Raw genomic sequence first — 18,650 nt, forward strand, 5'->3', positions numbered from 1 at the left:
GTTTGTCATGTTTAGAAAACACCACAACACAGATTTGAATGTCATAACTAGCTTACAGACAACCCTCTTCCAACTCTTGGAACAAACCCCATAGATCTGGCCTCCCCTAATAATATTTCTAGAGAAACACAAGAGTGAAAAATATGACCTGAGCTTACCTTGATTTATCATATAGTTGTGTTTTATGGGAAGAATACATTAAAAATATGACCTTCCTAATAGTTATATGAGTATGCAAGTAAAGTGTATGTTCTCTTCCTGCAACTCCCATTTGATTTATGGTTTTGCAGTTTGACAGCCACCCTTGCAAGTGTTGGAGCTGCCAGCATTCCCAGCGCAGGGCTCGTCACTATGCTGCTGATCCTGACTGCCGTGGGTCTCCCTACCCAGGACATCAGTTTGCTTGTTGCTGTTGACTGGCTTTTGTAAGTTGTGCTGACTCCGCTGCTTGATGCAGAAAAGGTAGTGAAGTAATGTTTGTCCACAATGCTTTCCATCCACTGTTCTTAAAGAACTGTAAGTCTCTCCTCTGCAGATAAATCAAAGGAGGAAATGGGCTATTCATGAAGTAGGAGACACTGAAAGCAGCTTCTCAGCTGTTACAAGCTGTTACAGAGCTACTGAAGTCAGTTTCCTTGAGCCAAGGGTCTTCTTGGCACACTTGTGAGCTCACACTTTTATATTATCTTCTTCCTAATGACGCCTTTCCATCACTCAAGAGCAGTTTTCTAATCATTGCTTCCATATTTCCATTTATTATAGTTCTGATCTAAAATGAAGGATGAATGCTGAAAATGCAAGTTCCATCAGGATGTTGCCAACAAGTTATAGAATGATTTGGGCATTTGTAGTATCAATTTTTTTTTCATGTGTAGGGGGGAAAGTCAGTTTCTTTTCACATATAAGAAAGTAAAATACTTTTAAAAAGAGCCTGTTCCAGGGCAGGACAAAGACCAAAGACAAGTAAGAATGGAAACAGAAATAAAGAAGGTAATTCTCTAGTTTCATTTTACTGACAGATCATTCAAACTAGAAAGAATGGCTTTCGTTTCCAAGAATTTGTGATCAAAGTCCTCCAGTGCCATTGCAGGTCATCCAGGAAGAAAAAGCTAACCCACATATTGTTTTCTGAGGCTACTGGTATTCAGCACTTGAATATAGAAGCCGTAAATACAGACAGAGGCTATGCCAGGCCACATCCTTCCTCTTGCTGTCATTTGACAACTGTGATATCCTTCTGTCTTCTGTGCAGAGCTGAAAGAGACTCAGTAGCACTTAAGTTGTACTGGCCTCTAGAGACACTTTTGTATTGTCCTGTACTGCTGCAGCACAGAATATTTTGGTATATTCTGGTCACCAGCCAGCTCTCCCCTAATATCCTTTTAAGTAGTAAAGACATTTGTTTTTGTTGTTCCAGGTGTGGTGTCCAGAAAGGGAGACATAGAATGTAACTGTGCTATGTGTGTGTTTCCTCCTACACTAGCGGCCTCAGCTGCCTGCTTCTGGTAACTTTCAGTTCCAGATACACAACTAAAATTATGCAAGAAGAAATAACAGAGTTGAGAACATACACGTGCAGATAAAATAGAAGTTTAATTTCCTGACGTTATCTTTTGGCTTACTGAGAAGAATTCAAGAACTTAATCGTCCAACATGTATTTTGGGTCTACTGGCATGGTCTATCTGTCACTAAAAATTTTGAAGGATAACATGCAGCTCTGATTTCTGCTTCAGGAAAGAAAGAAAGAGGAATTTACAGCTTGAGGAGGCAAAGGGAAAACTCGACTTATATCATTTTTATATAACTGAATTTCATGATATCACGATGCAGAATGGTGAAATGAGAAGTTACAGCAGGCATAGGGAAGGATGTGATATTCAGTGGGTTTATTATATTTATTATGTCATAGTTGAAAACAGGAAAGTGGTATATGAATCTGCAGCTGGAAGAGGGAGAGAAAAAATATATAAAAATACATATTTAAATATCTGTTTTTCTTGGCTCTCCAAGTAAGGCAAATAGGTAGGTTTCTGCAGCTGGTAGGAGGGTGTGCAGAAAGAGCCTGTGGTTTGTTTGGGTTTTTTTTAGGGAAATGTATTTTTTAAATATTCCTGTGGACTGAGAAGCCCTGCCTACACTAGTAAGCCTCAGAGCTGTAAGTTTATCAGCAGTTCTGATCCACTTGTGGGTGTTGCATTTCAGCAGCATTTTCCCCACTGGTTAATCCAACCTTGCTTAAGAAATAAAAACTTCTGTACTGTGGAGCTGTAGCCATGATGACTATAGGAGGAGGAAGGATAGGAATTCTGAAAGAAGTACTTCAAGGTGTCTTTCCAAAATAAATGGAAGGCAAGAGAACTTTCAGCCTGAATGGTTTGGTTTGGATCCTCATGCCTACCAATCAGCAGTGCCAGTGCAGTGTGATTCAGAACTGAAAGGTAAATGGAAAAGGGATAAAAGCAGAGGTGAAAAACTCTGTGTCATGCCACTGGTACTGCAATGTCAAGATGCTGTTTGTTGGTGAAAGTGCTGTAGTTATTAATCAATATTCAACAACAAATAGCTTCATTTTCCATCTTCCAGTGGCTGTGTTGTGGTAGCCAACTATGAAAAATGATGCTGCTGATATTGCTATGTTAAAAACAGGCCAACTTCTGAGCAAGCTTTTGCACACACACAGACCAGACCTAAAGCATATGTGAAATGAAATGTGTTAAAACCACATTTTCTTTACTTAGAAACATTAAATAATGTTGCAGCAGTATTTCTAAAAAAATGTAGAAGAAAAAGTTAATAAAATATTTAAGACCCCATTGCAACCACTTTTCTGGAATCCATGAGTAAATGCAACCAGCCACGTAGAAATATTTGGAATAGCCCTTCAATTGCATTTCAATTTCAGTTAAAAAAGGATTTAAAAAATATTCTACTTGAGTAGTTTTTCTCTTTTTTTGATAAAAGCAAATATCAGAACATCAGCTGATTTTACAGTACTACCACCATCTGAAATTGTGTTCTTACCAAAACCAGTGTTGCATGATTTGTTCATCGTGTAATACAAAGACCACTTTATGTCAAATCCTTAAACTTGCCACCCTCTCCTTCAAACTGGAGCTGAAAGGTTTCCATATCAATCTTTTCTCAAGCCTCTCCATTATCTATGGGATTGTTCAATCTTTCTACCTCCCGCTGATACATACCCAGTATAAGCTCTTTCAACCAGGCAAGTTTCCCAGGATTTCACAGCTCTTACAGTTTAAAACCAAGCACAACACAGCAGTGACATTTATTAGGACAGTAATTATATGCCAACAGATGGAATAAAATGAGCTTATTTTGCTTGAACCACAAACTGGGTGCTCTCCAGATGTGAGCTGACAAGCTTAGCAAATATCAGTGGTACCAGATTAGTGGTATTTTGCAGCAAAGAGAGAGGAATTAGAGAAAACGAGCTTGGGCAGCTGATCTGGTACTTAAACCTTCATTCAGTAACTCAGAAAAAGATTGATTCAGTTCTGACTCTGGGTCTGAATATTCTGAATCTAGATCTAAGCCAAGGCTTAGATCAGAGTCAGAATATTCAGACCCAGCTGAAGTCTGGATGTTTTGAACAGGGTCTAGACTGCAACTTTCCTGTATTTGTATGGTTTACATCATCCCACTTGCCTGGAAGTAAAGTTGGTTGGTTTTAAGAAAAAAGTACAATTGTCTGGTTTTTGTAGGGTGTTCTTAGCCCCCAAAGAGGTCAGTGGCACTTTGCTGTTGATTCCTGACAGCTCTGCTGTTTCTGTTTAGGGAACTTCCTGGTTTCCTTTGGATCGCGCAGTGTGCACACATTGTGCATCAGTGTCCGGTTTGTAGTGCTGAATCTCTCAGCTAGTGGTACGTGCGCATGAGCTGGAGCGTCTCCTCAAATGACCCTTTCAGAATTTAAATTCTGCCTCAATTATATTTATGTATTCTCTCCACTTTGGTTTTTTGGCAACCTATACTATCCCTCTGTCATCTGGCATAATTGACTCCTTTCAAAATTTAATACCACTCATGCAAAAAATTAAGTAGGTGTTCTTTTTGTAGAGTTGTATTGCCAGGTTGTATTGCCATGTATTAAGACCATATTTAATGGTCTTAATTAAAAATCGCACCAGAAAGTCTTATTTTCCTATTCTACCACTCTGACCAGGTTTAAAATAGTCTTCACAGGCACTGGATGAGAATTGTATAAAGCATTTAATTTGTGTGAAGCAAACCTGGAAGAACATTTTCCTCCTATAGGTTGTTGGCTTGTTTCTCAGGGGAATTACTGTAGAGGGTTGTTGTGTTTTTTTTTCCCTTCTGGGTATTCTTTTGAAGTCAAAATAAGAAAATTAGCTGTTTCAGCAAAGATTACACCACAAAATCTGTAAATATGTAAGGATGATAATGTTGAGAGGAAGAAGAGAAACTTGAATGGGAATATAATTCCACAGCTGAGAAAAACAGATTTACTGATGTGTAGAGCAAAGATGTTAAAATGGGCTCAGAAGTTTATGTGGTCATGAATAAGCATGAATAATGAATGTTTATCGGTTGAGATTTTATATATTTAGATCTTTTCTTCTCAGTGTTCTACAGAAGAAGGAGATGTCACACAAATCTAGTACTAGAAATACTAGAAAGGTTGTTTTGAAATTAATCACTGTCTTGGGAAATGAGGTCTTACATGGTAGCTTTTGTCACTTGGCAAGTGTTCACACTGTTCAACCTGGCCATTTTGTGTAAATGAATCTTCATGAATATACTTCTGAGAATTAATCAGTGTAATCACTTCTCTGACCTATTTGGCAGAGCTCGACTCGGTCATTTTCAGTCAGTTTAATTTGCAGCCCTTGGTCAGAAGGTTTTTAGGAGTTTCATGTTTAGTGCAGATATGGAGAGGCAAATGAGATTGTAAGTGTTTTTAACATGTGTGCTGTGGCAGGAAAGATAGCAGGACCCAGCTCCCAGTTTTGCAGAATTTTGGTCAGGTCTGGGGCAGAATTCTGAAGTCAGGGAAAATACACAATTGTGACTTCACTATTGACGGATAGAGCCACGCTAAAGACAAGACAGGAGAAAGGTGGCATGTCCATTTAATGGCATCCTGTCCAGAAAGTGCCAACGAACGTATTTCTTTGTAATGAAGCAAGTTAGCATGCTTCTGTTGGCACCCTCCTACAACAAGGGGCACTCGTTAGTGAAATGCTGTCACAGGCTCATAATTTTGTAGGCCATGACCTATATTTGGGTTCCTCATATGCCAAGCTCTGGCACACGTAGTGTGAGTGGGCATGCTGCCACACCAACAGATGGCCATCTGTAAAGATGGTGCCAGGAGAGGACCTTCAATAGTAGCATCGTGGAGATATTTCAGGTATTTTTGTTCCCTATAGTTCACCCACTAAGAGTAAAGGGAGAGGCCTTTCATTAATTCAAACTAGAAATGAGAACAGCTCATCAGAACCAAAATCCTTTTCTCTGGCTGCATGAAGTTCAGTGCTCTGATAAATTCAGATTTAAAAAAGGGCAGGGGTGTGAGCCTGGCATCCCGATATTGAAACCTCCAGCTCCAGAAGTGGGCACTGAGGTCTCTCAGCTCTGCAGTTTGGCTGCAATCTAGCATACATTCTTTGCCAAACTTCGTGAGAATAAGTAGCTGGTATGTGGGAATTTGAACATCATCCCCTGTCTGAATAAGTCTCTTGGGAACGCAAATTTCTCCCATTTCCCTTGAAAGGTCCCATCTCTCTGTTCAAATGTTACCTTAAGCTTCCTGAAACAAATGTAGTAACTGTACCATAAACAGGGCTGCCATGCCCTACTTTTTCTTCCTCTCATGCCATTCAGCCTCTGCCTTTTCCTTCTTTTGTAGGGACCGGATGAGAACGTCAGTCAATGTAGTGGGGGATTCTTTTGGTGCTGGCATCGTCTACCACCTTTCCAAGGCAGAACTTGACACCATTGATTCCCATCATAAAGGACATGAAGACATTGAAATGACCAAGACTCAGTCAATCTATGACGACATGAAAAATCATAGGGAAAACAACTCAAACCAATGTGTTTTTGCAGCTCACAACTCAGTCATGGTAGATGAGTGCAAGGTACCTTTCACATTTATGGATATTGAGACATGTATATAGCACTGCATGCTTTATTTTATTTTTTAACCTGCATGTATTTTTCAAATTGTTCTGCAAATAACAATGTGACAACAAGGTCCATGAACCCCAGACATTTTGAATGTGTTTGAGCAGTTCAAAAGATGTTTTTTTGCACTCTTCTTAAAACTTGTCATTTGATGGGAAAAAATCATGTACTTTGTTTACATATCAAAAGGCAAGATGCAGCGTGTTGTGGAATATGCCAAGACACAGAGAATATGGCATCACCTTCTATGGACATTTACTTAATTTTCTGTGGCAACAGAGAACTTAATTGCCAACCCAAATGGAGGATGGCTGCAACTCAGATGCAGGTGTTGTCACTTGCTGACTGCCTTCATGATATGCTGTTCAGTGGTCGACACTTTGAATGCGCTTTAGCATGAGAATGCTCCTGCACTCACACAGCACGCTTCTGCTTCTCTTCTGTCAGCGTTCCTTCCTGAGGCACTCTCTCCCCTCTGTAACCCTTGCTGTAACTAACATGCAATATTAATACTAATAATGACCTCTTGATCAGAGTGAAGTGAGCTTGAGTAACCCCACCAGCTGAATGTGAAGACAGTTCAGGAGGTTAGTAGTTAAAAGTTCACTAAGAACTCACCACTGGAATAGGGCAGTTCAAAACCCAGAGAGACCTTTTGAAAAGGAGGAGAAAAGAAAGTAAAACAAGGTGGAACTTCTAATTTCATAGTCCCCTTTTATTTTTTTTTTTTTTTTCATTTATTAATGCTCCAGTCATGGTGTCCACTGTATTTGAGACATTTATCCAAGCAGATTTGCTTGTATCTTCCAGTTGCCACAACTGAGCCAGTATCTAGCTGTGAATGACTGCACTAAGTCCATTAGCAGATCACCCTTTGTATTGGAAATATAATCCTATAATCTAATTTTCACCTGTATCTAGCCTGGCTGGAAATGTTCTTTAGAATTAATTTTTAGAATTAGAATTAATTTTAGAATTAATGGTTACTTTTTGAGAATGCAGGCCAAACCTGACTTTTCAGGCCAAAAATTAATACTGAGTTCAGGGACAAATCCAAACAGTATTCATCTTATCTTCAAATTTTCCCTGAATTTTCCAAGGTTTCAATTAAGCAATTTTTTTTTTAAATAATACATTTTTTCTGACATGGCTCTCCCCTTTCTCTTCAGACCCACTCTTTTACCATTTGAAACATTTAAAAAATTAGAAATGGAAAGAGAATACATACTTACACAAAATTGAAAATTGTCATTAATTTATATTTCTTTAAAAAGGCAAGGACACGAGATTAAAATGTGAAGAAAAAATACTCTCTGGAAAGAAGGATAAGAGAGCATGTGCACACACACGCTTTTTGGATAACTTGTTTTGGAATTTTTTGAAAACTCTTTTTAAGTTAAATAGCCAATGCTAGGTTTAAGATTATGTTTATGGGACTGAATACTGATAATTTAATCTGCTCCCAGTTTCTTAAAATTGCAGAGAGATCCAAGTCAAGTTAAAAAGTAGTAGCCTGTTGATGCAGTCAATACTTGCTGCACTTTCTTTTCTCCTTCAGTTTCTCATATCATTTCCCTCAGCTGAGGAAATAGCTTGCCTCAAAACTATGGATTAATGGTGCTGTATGTCATCCTAAGCACATCCTTCAATTCAAGTTTGGCACCTGTGATTTATGAGCTAGAAATGTTTGTTCTTTTTAATTGTTTTAGAGTTGCTCTCCTTACAGTCTCAGTTTGCACTTTTAAACTCATGAAAAGAGCCAGGCTTTACTGGATTGAGCACAAGACTGACTTTAGGCAGGTCACTTCTCTTGTCTGTCTGCAAGCTGCCAAAAGGATGTGTTGTTGTGACCTAATTGATGAGCTATGAATATATGCTGGCACTTGCAAAGCATTTGGATCACGTTGAAGTGGTCTACAACTCCCAAGAGTTAGACTTGCAAAGGCAACAGAGAGTAGGATCTGGAGCTTTGAAACAGCCAGCTGTTAAATTTGAAAAGCCATCTCTTCATCCTGTCCAATGCACTGGTGGATTGAAAAGCTTACTGCAACTCTGGTCAGGATATGGAAAAGCTAATCTACTAGCATGCCCTTTCTACTTACTTTCTGTAATATACACCATGTATAACACTAGTAGTTTATAATTTTGCATGGTCAATGTACATAATTAATAAGTAGTTTACCTTTGTATGGGGTTAGAGTGGTTGTTATTCCATGATATTTTTGTATTTTTTTTAATTATTGTATTTCACATGACTCTGTGTGATTTTCATTTCTAAATAAGCTGTCCATTCCTCTAGTTGCATGTTTTCCCCTTCCAATTATCTAAGAAAAAGCTTGACTTTGTTTCAAAAATCAGTGCATTTTGTCATGTTTCCATGTCCCAATGCTTCCATGCATCCTGTTTATCCAGCATGGGGAATTTCAGCTCTGTCTTTAAGTTTTCATTTGAAGCTGAAGATGTTAACTTACAAGGTAAGTTAGGAAAAAGTAAGCCACCTATTTTGAATTAAATGAAAGATTCTCTCACATTATCAAGATCTACATCACTTTTGTAAAGATCAATTGACATTTTACCTTTTTGATTTTTTAACGTCATTTGGCTGGAGATACCTTTCTTGGAACATTGGTTCACTTATACTGCTCTCTGGAATGGAATATATTGTCCAGTGTTCACTGTGAGTTGGTAGATCTCTGTAGGTCTTCCACCATATTTAAAACCTAAAAATTCCAGTATGTATCTTTACAGGAAACAGTAAGGTTTTGCTGTACATCATGTGAGAGAGATTTAGCATTACTGAATTTTTAATTGGACTACAGTCAAAATCTTTCACTACATTGTTAGAGTGGTATGATGAGCAATATTTCACAACCTGTCTTTTCTTCCATTTCTTTAAAGGTGGTGTAATTGTAGGTGAGTTTGTATAGATACACATCTATGATTATTCTGGCCTTGCGTATTTTTCATGTTGTTGCATCAGGTATGAGCTTTGCTAGAGGAATTCCACTGAAAAAATACGATTTTCTACATTAAAAAAAAAAAAAAAAGTGTTTTTGAAATAATCCAGAGAAATCTGCAAGAGATAGAAAGGGGTAGAATCTGCCAGATTTATTAAAAAAACAAAAACAACTACCAAAAAAACACACAAAAACAAACAAACAAACAAACAAACTGCAGTGAAGATTATATGGAACATTTTTCTACTACTGATGTTTTCTAGTCATTATAATAAATAAATGAACAGGAGTCTCACTATTTGGGAGTGTTGTGAATTCTGAATAAATACATTTTACTTATATAATAAGTGACAGTGTATGTAATTCCTGTAAATATCATAATCTTCCATATAAAATTCACTACTTTTCTTGTCAAAGTGCCTTGGCCTTTAAGTCGCTTGTTGATGATAATTACTTGCAGGTAACACTGGCAACCAATGGCAAATCTGCAGACTTCAATGTTGTTGAAGAAGAGCCTTGGAAACGTGAAAACTAAGTGAAGAGATTCCTAGCTGCATCTTTGGCAGAAGATACCATGATTAAAGAAGATTTCTCTTTTTTTTTTTTTTTTTTTTCTATTTAACATCTACAGTTTCTGCTTAATTTCGTAACTGAAACTTAGCAAAGATCTCATCAAGTTATTGTAGTGTCTTTGCCAAGCAATGATCCATAGTCATCTGTCTCCCTTGTGCTACTGTTTGGAATGCACCTGGAGAATGCTCCATGCAGTGCAATGTGCTCTCACCCCCTTCCCCTTTCATTCAAGACACAGAGAATGTAAATGCTGCAAAATGGGAAGATCAAAGTGCCAGTACGGTTCACTACAGGGACTCAGGGTCACAGATACAAAAGAAACATAACACCACGTAAGCCTTCAAGCGTTTTGGTGACTCTTGTGGCATACCTGATCTGTTTATCACTGTATGGCTAAAATACCTTTTGAAAACATCCATAAAGATTTCTATTTGTTTTGATAATAACAAGCACTGTACTTCTATGCCTAGTTGTACTTTAAACTGAGCTTAGATCCAGGAGCAGGATTAATGCATAGAAGTCAATAAATTATCCCAGACATTTTGTTAGATCAGTACAACTGAAACAGCATCAAGAGAAGACCTTACATTTGTATGTGCATGCAGTGAGTTTTTATCAGATGTCCCAGGGCAGGTGCAGTCTTTGTTTTATGCTGGGGCTGTGCCGCTTTGTGACCACAATGCACCATACAGTACAAGGCAGTATAATTATAGGGGTGGTAGTTCCTTCACTAAATCTATGGCTGATCTGCAAAATAGAAAAGCATGGACTCAGTTGTGCCATTTTTAATCAAAGTAGGTGGTACCTTACTATTCACCCTGCTCCACTGATGTCGGAGGGGTTTCTTATGAGGATGGGATACTGAAGTAAGGTTCTACTAATATTGGTTATGGATGTCATGATTGGGTACTTGGTAATGAGCAGCAAACAAGTTCTGAATCCATTACTCTTACAGAATTTTTGAATGTGAACATCGGTAGCATTTGCTATGAAGTGAGAGCCATTTTTCAAGTATGTCATTTCAGAGAATGGCTAAATCCTGAATTCATTGCTAAACCAAATTCCATATAAGGTTAAGAGAATTTGTCCAGGGTTAGGACTGAATGAAAATGAAACCAGAATTTCAGGATTTATGCCAGTATGTTGAATTTACATCTCTCTCTCATTTGCAGAGTAATAAGTATGTAACTCCCTAATATCAGAGAAATATTTCTTTGAGCACATGGCATCTGAATTAATGAGATAGTGTTTGGTCAATATAGTATATCTGACTCACCCTGTCAGAAGAAATAGCAGTGAGAATAAACACTTTGTGAAATTTTTTAAAGGTGCTTGTTAATACTTGGCAATCTTAAGATACTGGTGAATACCATTATACTGTTAGCAATGTTCCATAGCAAAGCTGAGCCACATGACCTTAGAAGGTTCTACTCACAGAACAAACTTTTTGCGTTTTTGGGGGAAAGTCTCAGAACTTTTCAGAATGAATCAGAATATGAGCATATGGTGAACTTAAAAATGGCAAGAAACAGAGTTCGAACTGGAAATGGAAATAGGCCATTCAGTGTCTGTGCTCAGACCTGTCATGGGTTTAAGGGGGGATAATGTGTTTAACTGTAGAGTGTTATTTGGCTCTGTAGAAGCTATTAAAGTAGAAATATAATCTGCTTTTGTTCATCTGCATTCATATAAATATCTCTGAAACTGCACACGGACCTAAGCCAGCCAAGGCTACTTGCATGATTAATGATGTGCAAGATCAAGTCCATTGTGAAAGTCTCCATCATTTAAGCATTTATCATGGAATATTTTTCTTACCACTGTATTTTTGTCATCACTAGAATACCATGGCCAAGCAAATCCTAAGCAAAATGGCCTATATAATTTAACCAATATTGAACCACTGTGAATTCTCTAGGCCTCTAACATGTATTAGAGGGGGGTGGCCTTTTCCAAAGGCCTCCTGAAGGATCTTGAGGATTTTTTTTTTTTTTTGTGAAGGATGGAATTGTAGGTTATTCAGAGAAGTGGCAGGCAGGCTGTATTCTCTTTTCTTCAGTCATTGCTATTAGCATATCCAGAGTTAATCTCTGTCTAGCTATTGCTTCCCAAGTAGCAATCACTGGGTTATGTGCCAGAAATGTGCCTGGGATGGCGTGAAGGTACTGTAAAATGTTCCCTGCTGTGAGGGTGCTGGCTCTCATCAAGTGAAATTTGCTGTCACTTGAGTGGTAGTTATACCCAAGAATAACACAGCATTTACCCCAATTTATATCCAGCATTCTTGAGCTGTTTCATGGCATAGCTCACCCATTAATAAATGATTTTTCTGCCTCTTCACCACAGCAGTTTCCTAGGAGCAGCCACACTGATTGCTTGCATTGAAAGAACTTTTAGAAAACAGGTCCATATACTTTTAGCTGTCATTGAAACTGTTCAGCAGTTGGAAACAAACAGGAATGTCAGCAACATGTGACTAGGCAGCTCCACAAAATTACATATTGAGAAACACTTAGAATATGCTTACAGTTATCCACTTGGGATGTAATGTCCTTTGAAGAGTGCTTCTTTGGATGTAGACTAGGGAAGGAAGGAATGCAGTGCTAGAGAAACTCCACCCACAAATGGGAGAATAAATTTGGATCTTTTGATAGGATTAGAATAGCAGACTGTGATTTTAAAGTGGTAATTCTGTAGATACAGTAACTCAGGGATTTTTCAAAATATAATTACGATGGTATTTCTCTATTTAAATGTGGATGTGGGAGAAAGAGAAATGTTGGGTTTTGTATATTCCTCTGCTTGTAGCCTGACTGAATATTTAATATAGTGTTACTCCAGTGCAGCACTGTATTAAATCATCAAAAAGCTTTCCATTTCTGTGGGAAAATGTAACTCACTCTTGGCTTTCATTTCTCGATTTGCTCATTCCACAAGGCTGGGTTGCTACTTAACTAAATAAACAGAAAATAACCCAGGGACCATCCACTTCAGCTAATCCAAGGTTCACGTTTCAGCAGGCAGTGCTTTGAAGGCCAGCCTCCTTTTGCTTTCACTAGGAGTCTCAGTGCATTAATCTGCATCTGGCAATTTTTTTGTATCTGCTCACCGTGCTGGGGTGGCAAAGTTAAAGAAAAAGCTCAGTGAAAAGTCATTTGGTTTCTAGGTAGTTCGTATTAACATTGTTTTCTGCATTTGGTGCTCTGTCACTTGTCTGTGCAGCTATGATATCCTTTGGCCTTTGGATTGCTGGCAGCACGCTGGCACATGGAAGAGTTTAGACCAGGCAAAGACCCAGTTCCTTGCATACATATTTATGCATTTGCTTCATGCATTTGCATTTCAGTAGAAGTTGGGTCAGCATTCTCATAGTATCTGTTCACTGAAAGCAAAGCACACTGTATTGTTAGAACTGCAGGAGAGGTGGAGCACTTTGCCACTTAAATTGTTTCTTCATTGCTTTCCTTGGAAAACAACAGCTGCACCAGCCTTTTAAGAAATGTGCATGGGTCTTACATGCAAAGAATCTTCAAACAGGTAGGGCAGAAGCCACTTGGTCCTATTACAATATGTGCTCTTTCCATTTGAAATGGTGAGAAACTTGGTATATCTTTGAAAAATCGTTTGCAGTAGTAAAAACTGTGCCTGCAAAACTTTGGCTACGTGAAAGCCCCATTGAAATCTGTGGGAGTCACAATGTTCCAGGAAAAGTCAAGTCCCTTCCTGGCTCTGTTAAGTTATAAGACATTTCACAATCCCATCCTAGGGAATAGTTTTTATCTGCTATTTATAATGAAGTTGATTTCCACATCCAAAAGATCTCTGCCAAGATACTTCTTTTATACTTAATTGTTTCAGTGCTACAAGCCCAGCACTGAATTTAAACTCAGCACAAAAATAAGGATCACTCTTATTACAGATTTTTCCCATTTTTTTTCTGAGATATAGCTGATCTCCATTTCTTTATCAAAGCGCATGGAATTTATGCCACTTTTAAAAGTGGGAGTAACATAGATTTCTAACTTCTTTTCCATCACTCCCAGGGCCACTAGTTTTCTAGCAGTAGACATGCAGAAAAGTAGACTGTTCATTTGAGAAGCTGAGGCATCAGCATGTGAACAAATTTATTCTGGTGACTTGCCTGGATTTTCTTTGCTTCCTTGCCTTCACTTGTGTTATTGCAGCCTTGTTGTAGCAACACAGCAGCAGTCGCACTAATCCCCATAACTGCAGGCAATATTAAACCTCCTTTCTAACATCCTCTTCTCTCTTTATTTTTAAAAAGGCTCTGAGCTTTAGTACCGGGCTCAGAAGAATCCTTTCGTGGATATGTAAAGGTAGAACTGTTTCACATCTCTTTAATTTCCATTCAGCTCTTTTTATTGCTACATTTGAATTAATTTACAGAAGGATAAGGGCACTTTATAAAAATGTACTGTAATATTATTCAGTTGAATTCTATGAGCCTGAAGGCTATCTTGATTTTATTACTGTGACTTTTAAGGCAACAATTAAGATATTTTTCATATTAGCCATTATGATGGCCATTGGGACAGTTCACCTCAGCTATAATTCATCATATAAGATTATGTAGAAGCTCCTGTTCCCAGCAGAAAGCATTCTTGGAAAGATGAGTTATTTTCTTCTCTCCAATAATATTGGTGACTTTGAAGGGAAAATATTTACCCAGTTATCTTTGTTTAAAGAATGATACAGAGATTGTAGTTTCAAGTACTAAAAAGAACAAACAAAGGATTTACAAAAGTGAAGTGTCAAAAAAGGCAGTCAAGCTGTAAATGAATCGTTCAGCTTTGCCATACTGTTTTTGAAAATGTGTTCTTGCTCATGATTTTCCTGAAATAATGTATTTAGTGCATACTCCTTCCAAAGTCATCTATCTTTCTTCCCCCATGGGCACCAAGGCTGTGTCCCCCCCGACAGTGCACAGACTTGAGGCAGGACTGCTGGTAAAGCCCCCGGGAGCAGTGCCGGGTACAGGCCCTACAATGGATGCCTCCCTCAGATTTTCCTTCTGGTCATACTTTATGTCCAATGGAAATCTGCTGCTATGAACACTGCTGATGCCCAGGTGCTGGTAATTCTTTTCCTTCTCTTTTGAGCGGCTTCCCTGGCACAAGGTTCCGAAGAGCTGTCCCTCAGAGGTGCCCACCACCCCAGAGACATCTTCCCCTGTTTAGGGGAAACCCAGTGACTCCCCACTAACGGATTAAGGCAAAACTAACAGATAAAGTGGTTGTGCAGTTGGAACTATGAGTCTTACAAAAAAGCCGGGTTCAAAACATGGGAAAAGCCTAGAGCACATGATTGAGCCACTGAGTAAGTCTCTACCAGTCTAGGATGGAAATAACCAACAACCTAATGCAAGATTTGGGGAGACAAGAAAACTTGTGAGGTTTCCCACTTCACCCAACCTTTCATCCCCTTTCATTTCTAACTCCATCCTGCTGCAGAGCCAATGCTGATCAATGCTAGAGCATGCAGTCCTTCTAGTCTTCTACTCAACATTCAGGAGTCCTGCAACTGTTTTTAATGATGCTCTGTGACACACGCCATTGCACGAAGGGAAGCTGTCACAGGAAGCATCACACAACCTGGATTGTCTCGTACCTGTATATTACTTTGTACATAAATAGAGTAGTCTGCTGGAATTTTTGTATCGTTCTTTTCCATTCCTTTTTCTACAGTTTTTCAAAGACTGTATGCAAACTGTGCTTGCATATCCATTTTTGCAGTCAGTATTGTAGATTATAGCGTTTCCATGTTGGTGTTTTGTATGGACTTGTGACTTCTTGTGTACTACAAGTTGTCCTTCCTACTTAAAGGCAACTGCATACACTTCCATCCAATATATCCTGCTACTTTCTTAAATATTTCTTATTTCCTATGACCCAGTATGAACTTGTGCTTGTAGAATGCATCAGAAAAAGCTGAACGTATATTTATAGTGTGAAATATTGTGTGCTCAACACTGATTTAGGTAAGAATAACACAGGGTTTAGGGGTTTGTACTTGTTCTCTGGAAACTACAGTGTAGACTGAATTAAATTACCTAGTATCTGTAATTTACAGACACACAAATATTTTCTTAGAATATTTTCTATGGGATCATATAAGGTAGGGAAATAATCCTTTAAAGGTGATCAATACCTTAGAACAGAACCGGTTTTCTTACGACATTTAGGATCAATGAAATATTTTTTGTTATGCTTGGTGATGAATTATAGACAAAGCACAAAATGCAAAAAGCAAATAGGAGATGTCCTTAAATGCTGCAGTCCATCATGGAACAATACTATAATAATCTGAGCAATCTTCTAGATTGATTGTCTCCGGCAATAGTCCCTCACTTTTGTAATTTTTCCTGATGTTACCTTTGCCAAATCCTGCAGTTCTTCCTTAGGACCTGTTAATGTATAACTGGCTGGCTCAGAATGCAGTTTATAGAAAACATATCTGAGTAGGCAAAAAAATATATTGTAGGGTACCCCCTCCATCTTGCTACAAATGCAGTGCTTGTGAGTTCAGCCTGTGGAAAAAGTTCAGGATTTTGCCACCTAATTTTGCCTTCTTGAAAAAGGACCAACAGAACCACCATGGGACCAACCTAATTGGGTAGCATCCATACAAATACCTCCTGTTTTCTTAAGTATTTTTAAGAGAATAATCACTATATTTTTTGACCCAAATGACAGTTACTTCTCATTTTGGTAAATTCTTCCCATTAGGGAAATACCTGTTGTCATTAAGGCTGTGGCTATAATAATTTCAATTTAATTAATAAGGAACTGTTTCTAGAGGAATAAAAATAAAATAATATAAATACTCATAACAGCTATATGACAAACAAAAAAAAAAAATCTCCTATGGCCTACTAGCTCTTTGTAATGCAAAACAAAGAAAACATCGAATAGGAAGGACTGCTGTCCCAGTGTGACTGATACTGGGTATCTCTTCAACTATTCAGAAATCCGTGGGGCCATGTTATTCTGCTGAGGTTTTGGAGCCTAAGTTCCTAGTAGATATATATATATGTAGGAAGTGTGTTGGTATACCCTTGTATTTTGATCTATATTGTATTTTAAATCAGATGTAACAGGTATTGACTTAATAGGAATCACAGGTAGAATAGTGCTGAGTTACTAATAGCTGTAAAACCTTATTGATACCAGTTTTGACATTTTGTTGAAGCATGATGTCCAGTGCCTCTCTGCACTTAGTGTAGATAATGTAGCTATCAACAGGTAATTTCAGTGAAATGGTGTATACAGTATGTGTAGCTTTAAATTAATTTAATTGGTTTCTGTGTCTTGAGCCATAGTAGAAAATCAGACTGTGTTTTAAAATTTTGTTCTACTTTCTGTTTTTCATTTGTATCTGGGTTTGTTTCTTTTTCTGTTCAACTGATCAAGTTTCACAGCTTAGTAACTACTTTATCTGTCTCTTATGGAGTACCCAGTTTTAATAACATTCAGAATCATGTATGCAGCCAGCTCATTGTAAATATGTTAATTTTAGTTTTCAACAATCTAACCAGTATGGTGTGTGTTAGAAGCTGCATGTGTGTGGTTCCCTGGCAGTGAGTGAAAGTGATCCCAGCATAAATTTGCTGCTTGGTGAACACATTTGTTATGACATAAAGAATTAATGTTCACCTGGAATGATAAGTTTCTGTTTTATTTTCTTATTATTTGCTTGAAATGTTTGGACTCTTTATCACCAGAAGCTTAGTAAGTCACCACTTAAATTGGCACAATGAATGAGGGGAAGTCCATCTAAGTGCATTTCGGTTGGATACCAGGGCTGCTTTTGGCTCTGTGCATCATTCAGCCCTTAGTCACGCCAGGGCATCACAGGATTCCTCTGAGTCACTTCCAGTCACTCCTCGACCGCAGATGCCAGGAAAGCAGTGCAGTCCCAAGGCTGTGACTGGGCAAGCCTGCAGGCAGCTAGGGGCTGCCAGTTCCTTCCAGAGTGCCTGAGAAGTCCAAGTAGGAACCTCTCCTTCATCCCCTTAGCAGGAACAGTCTCTGAGAAAGATGAATACACTCATGGGCAAAGGGGCACTGTTTCTTTCATTGTTAAAAAGGAATACTAGCATTTATTTGGAAAGTACATGCCAAACTAAATGCTTCTAAAGCTACTGTGGTTGTACAGGTCTGTTATTTACAAAAGTATGTCTGATCATAAAAAAAGACAGATCAACTGCATAGTCAGTGGCAAAAATCCTCTGAAATCAGAACTACAGTTCGGATCTATGAGAAAATAGAACCTTGCATCAAGAAGAAGCTGATTCATTCCTAGATACTCTGGACCTGGATCTTTCATCAATATAATCACCCCCTCTAGGCAGAAAGAAAAAAAAAAATTAGGCCCCAAAGCACAGAAACTATCCTGCTTGGTGAGTCACATTATGCTTCAGGATGAATTGCACACTGGGGTACTCTGTGCTGCCTGCTCATCATCCCTTGCTCCTTCTTTAAGGTGACCAGGCATGAACTGGAATGTTTTGCAATGTTCTATTGCAAAAAGGGTTAAAAAAAAAAGAGGGATAAGGCTGGTCTTTACACTCAGAAAGTTCCAGAGATTTTGAAATTATGTACTGTACAGTATCTATAGCACAGTTTGTTTAGAAATTAATAAATGCAGATGATAAAATTTCTCCCAACCCTGGGCTCTGCTCTTGTATATTGTAGTTGGAATGCCTTGTTGACTGATTCTATTTTTGTAGTTCAGATCCTTTCCTCTTTACAAGGATTGTTAGTCATTTGCTTTTAATGCTTTCTTACAGAGTGAACTGATTTCTGTAACTTTCATGTATAAAACAAACTAGACATTCTTTCTATACTGGAAATAGTCATGAATATAATATTTAACTAAGTGTTGTATCTCTTATGTACATATCATCAATAAATGTCTATTCATAATTTTCA

General features: G+C 38.2%; 1 protein-coding gene across 1 annotated transcript in view; it reads left to right on the forward strand.

Moving 5' to 3' along the window:
- Nucleotides 1-18,650, forward strand: part of SLC1A2 (solute carrier family 1 member 2) — an 88,944-nt gene extending 70,294 nt beyond the window's left edge. Inside the window, exons 9-11 of the mRNA XM_040066619.2 lie at nt 291-425; nt 5,892-6,123; nt 9,587-18,650. Coding sequence (XP_039922553.1) covers nt 291-425; nt 5,892-6,123; nt 9,587-9,661 — 442 coding nt within the window. The 3' untranslated portion in view covers nt 9,662-18,650. The remainder of the gene's footprint in view (nt 1-290; nt 426-5,891; nt 6,124-9,586) is intronic.

The sequence above is a fragment of the Hirundo rustica genome, chromosome 6 (assembly GCF_015227805.2).
Source record: "Hirundo rustica isolate bHirRus1 chromosome 6, bHirRus1.pri.v3, whole genome shotgun sequence".
Lineage (NCBI taxonomy): Eukaryota > Metazoa > Chordata > Aves > Passeriformes > Hirundinidae > Hirundo > Hirundo rustica.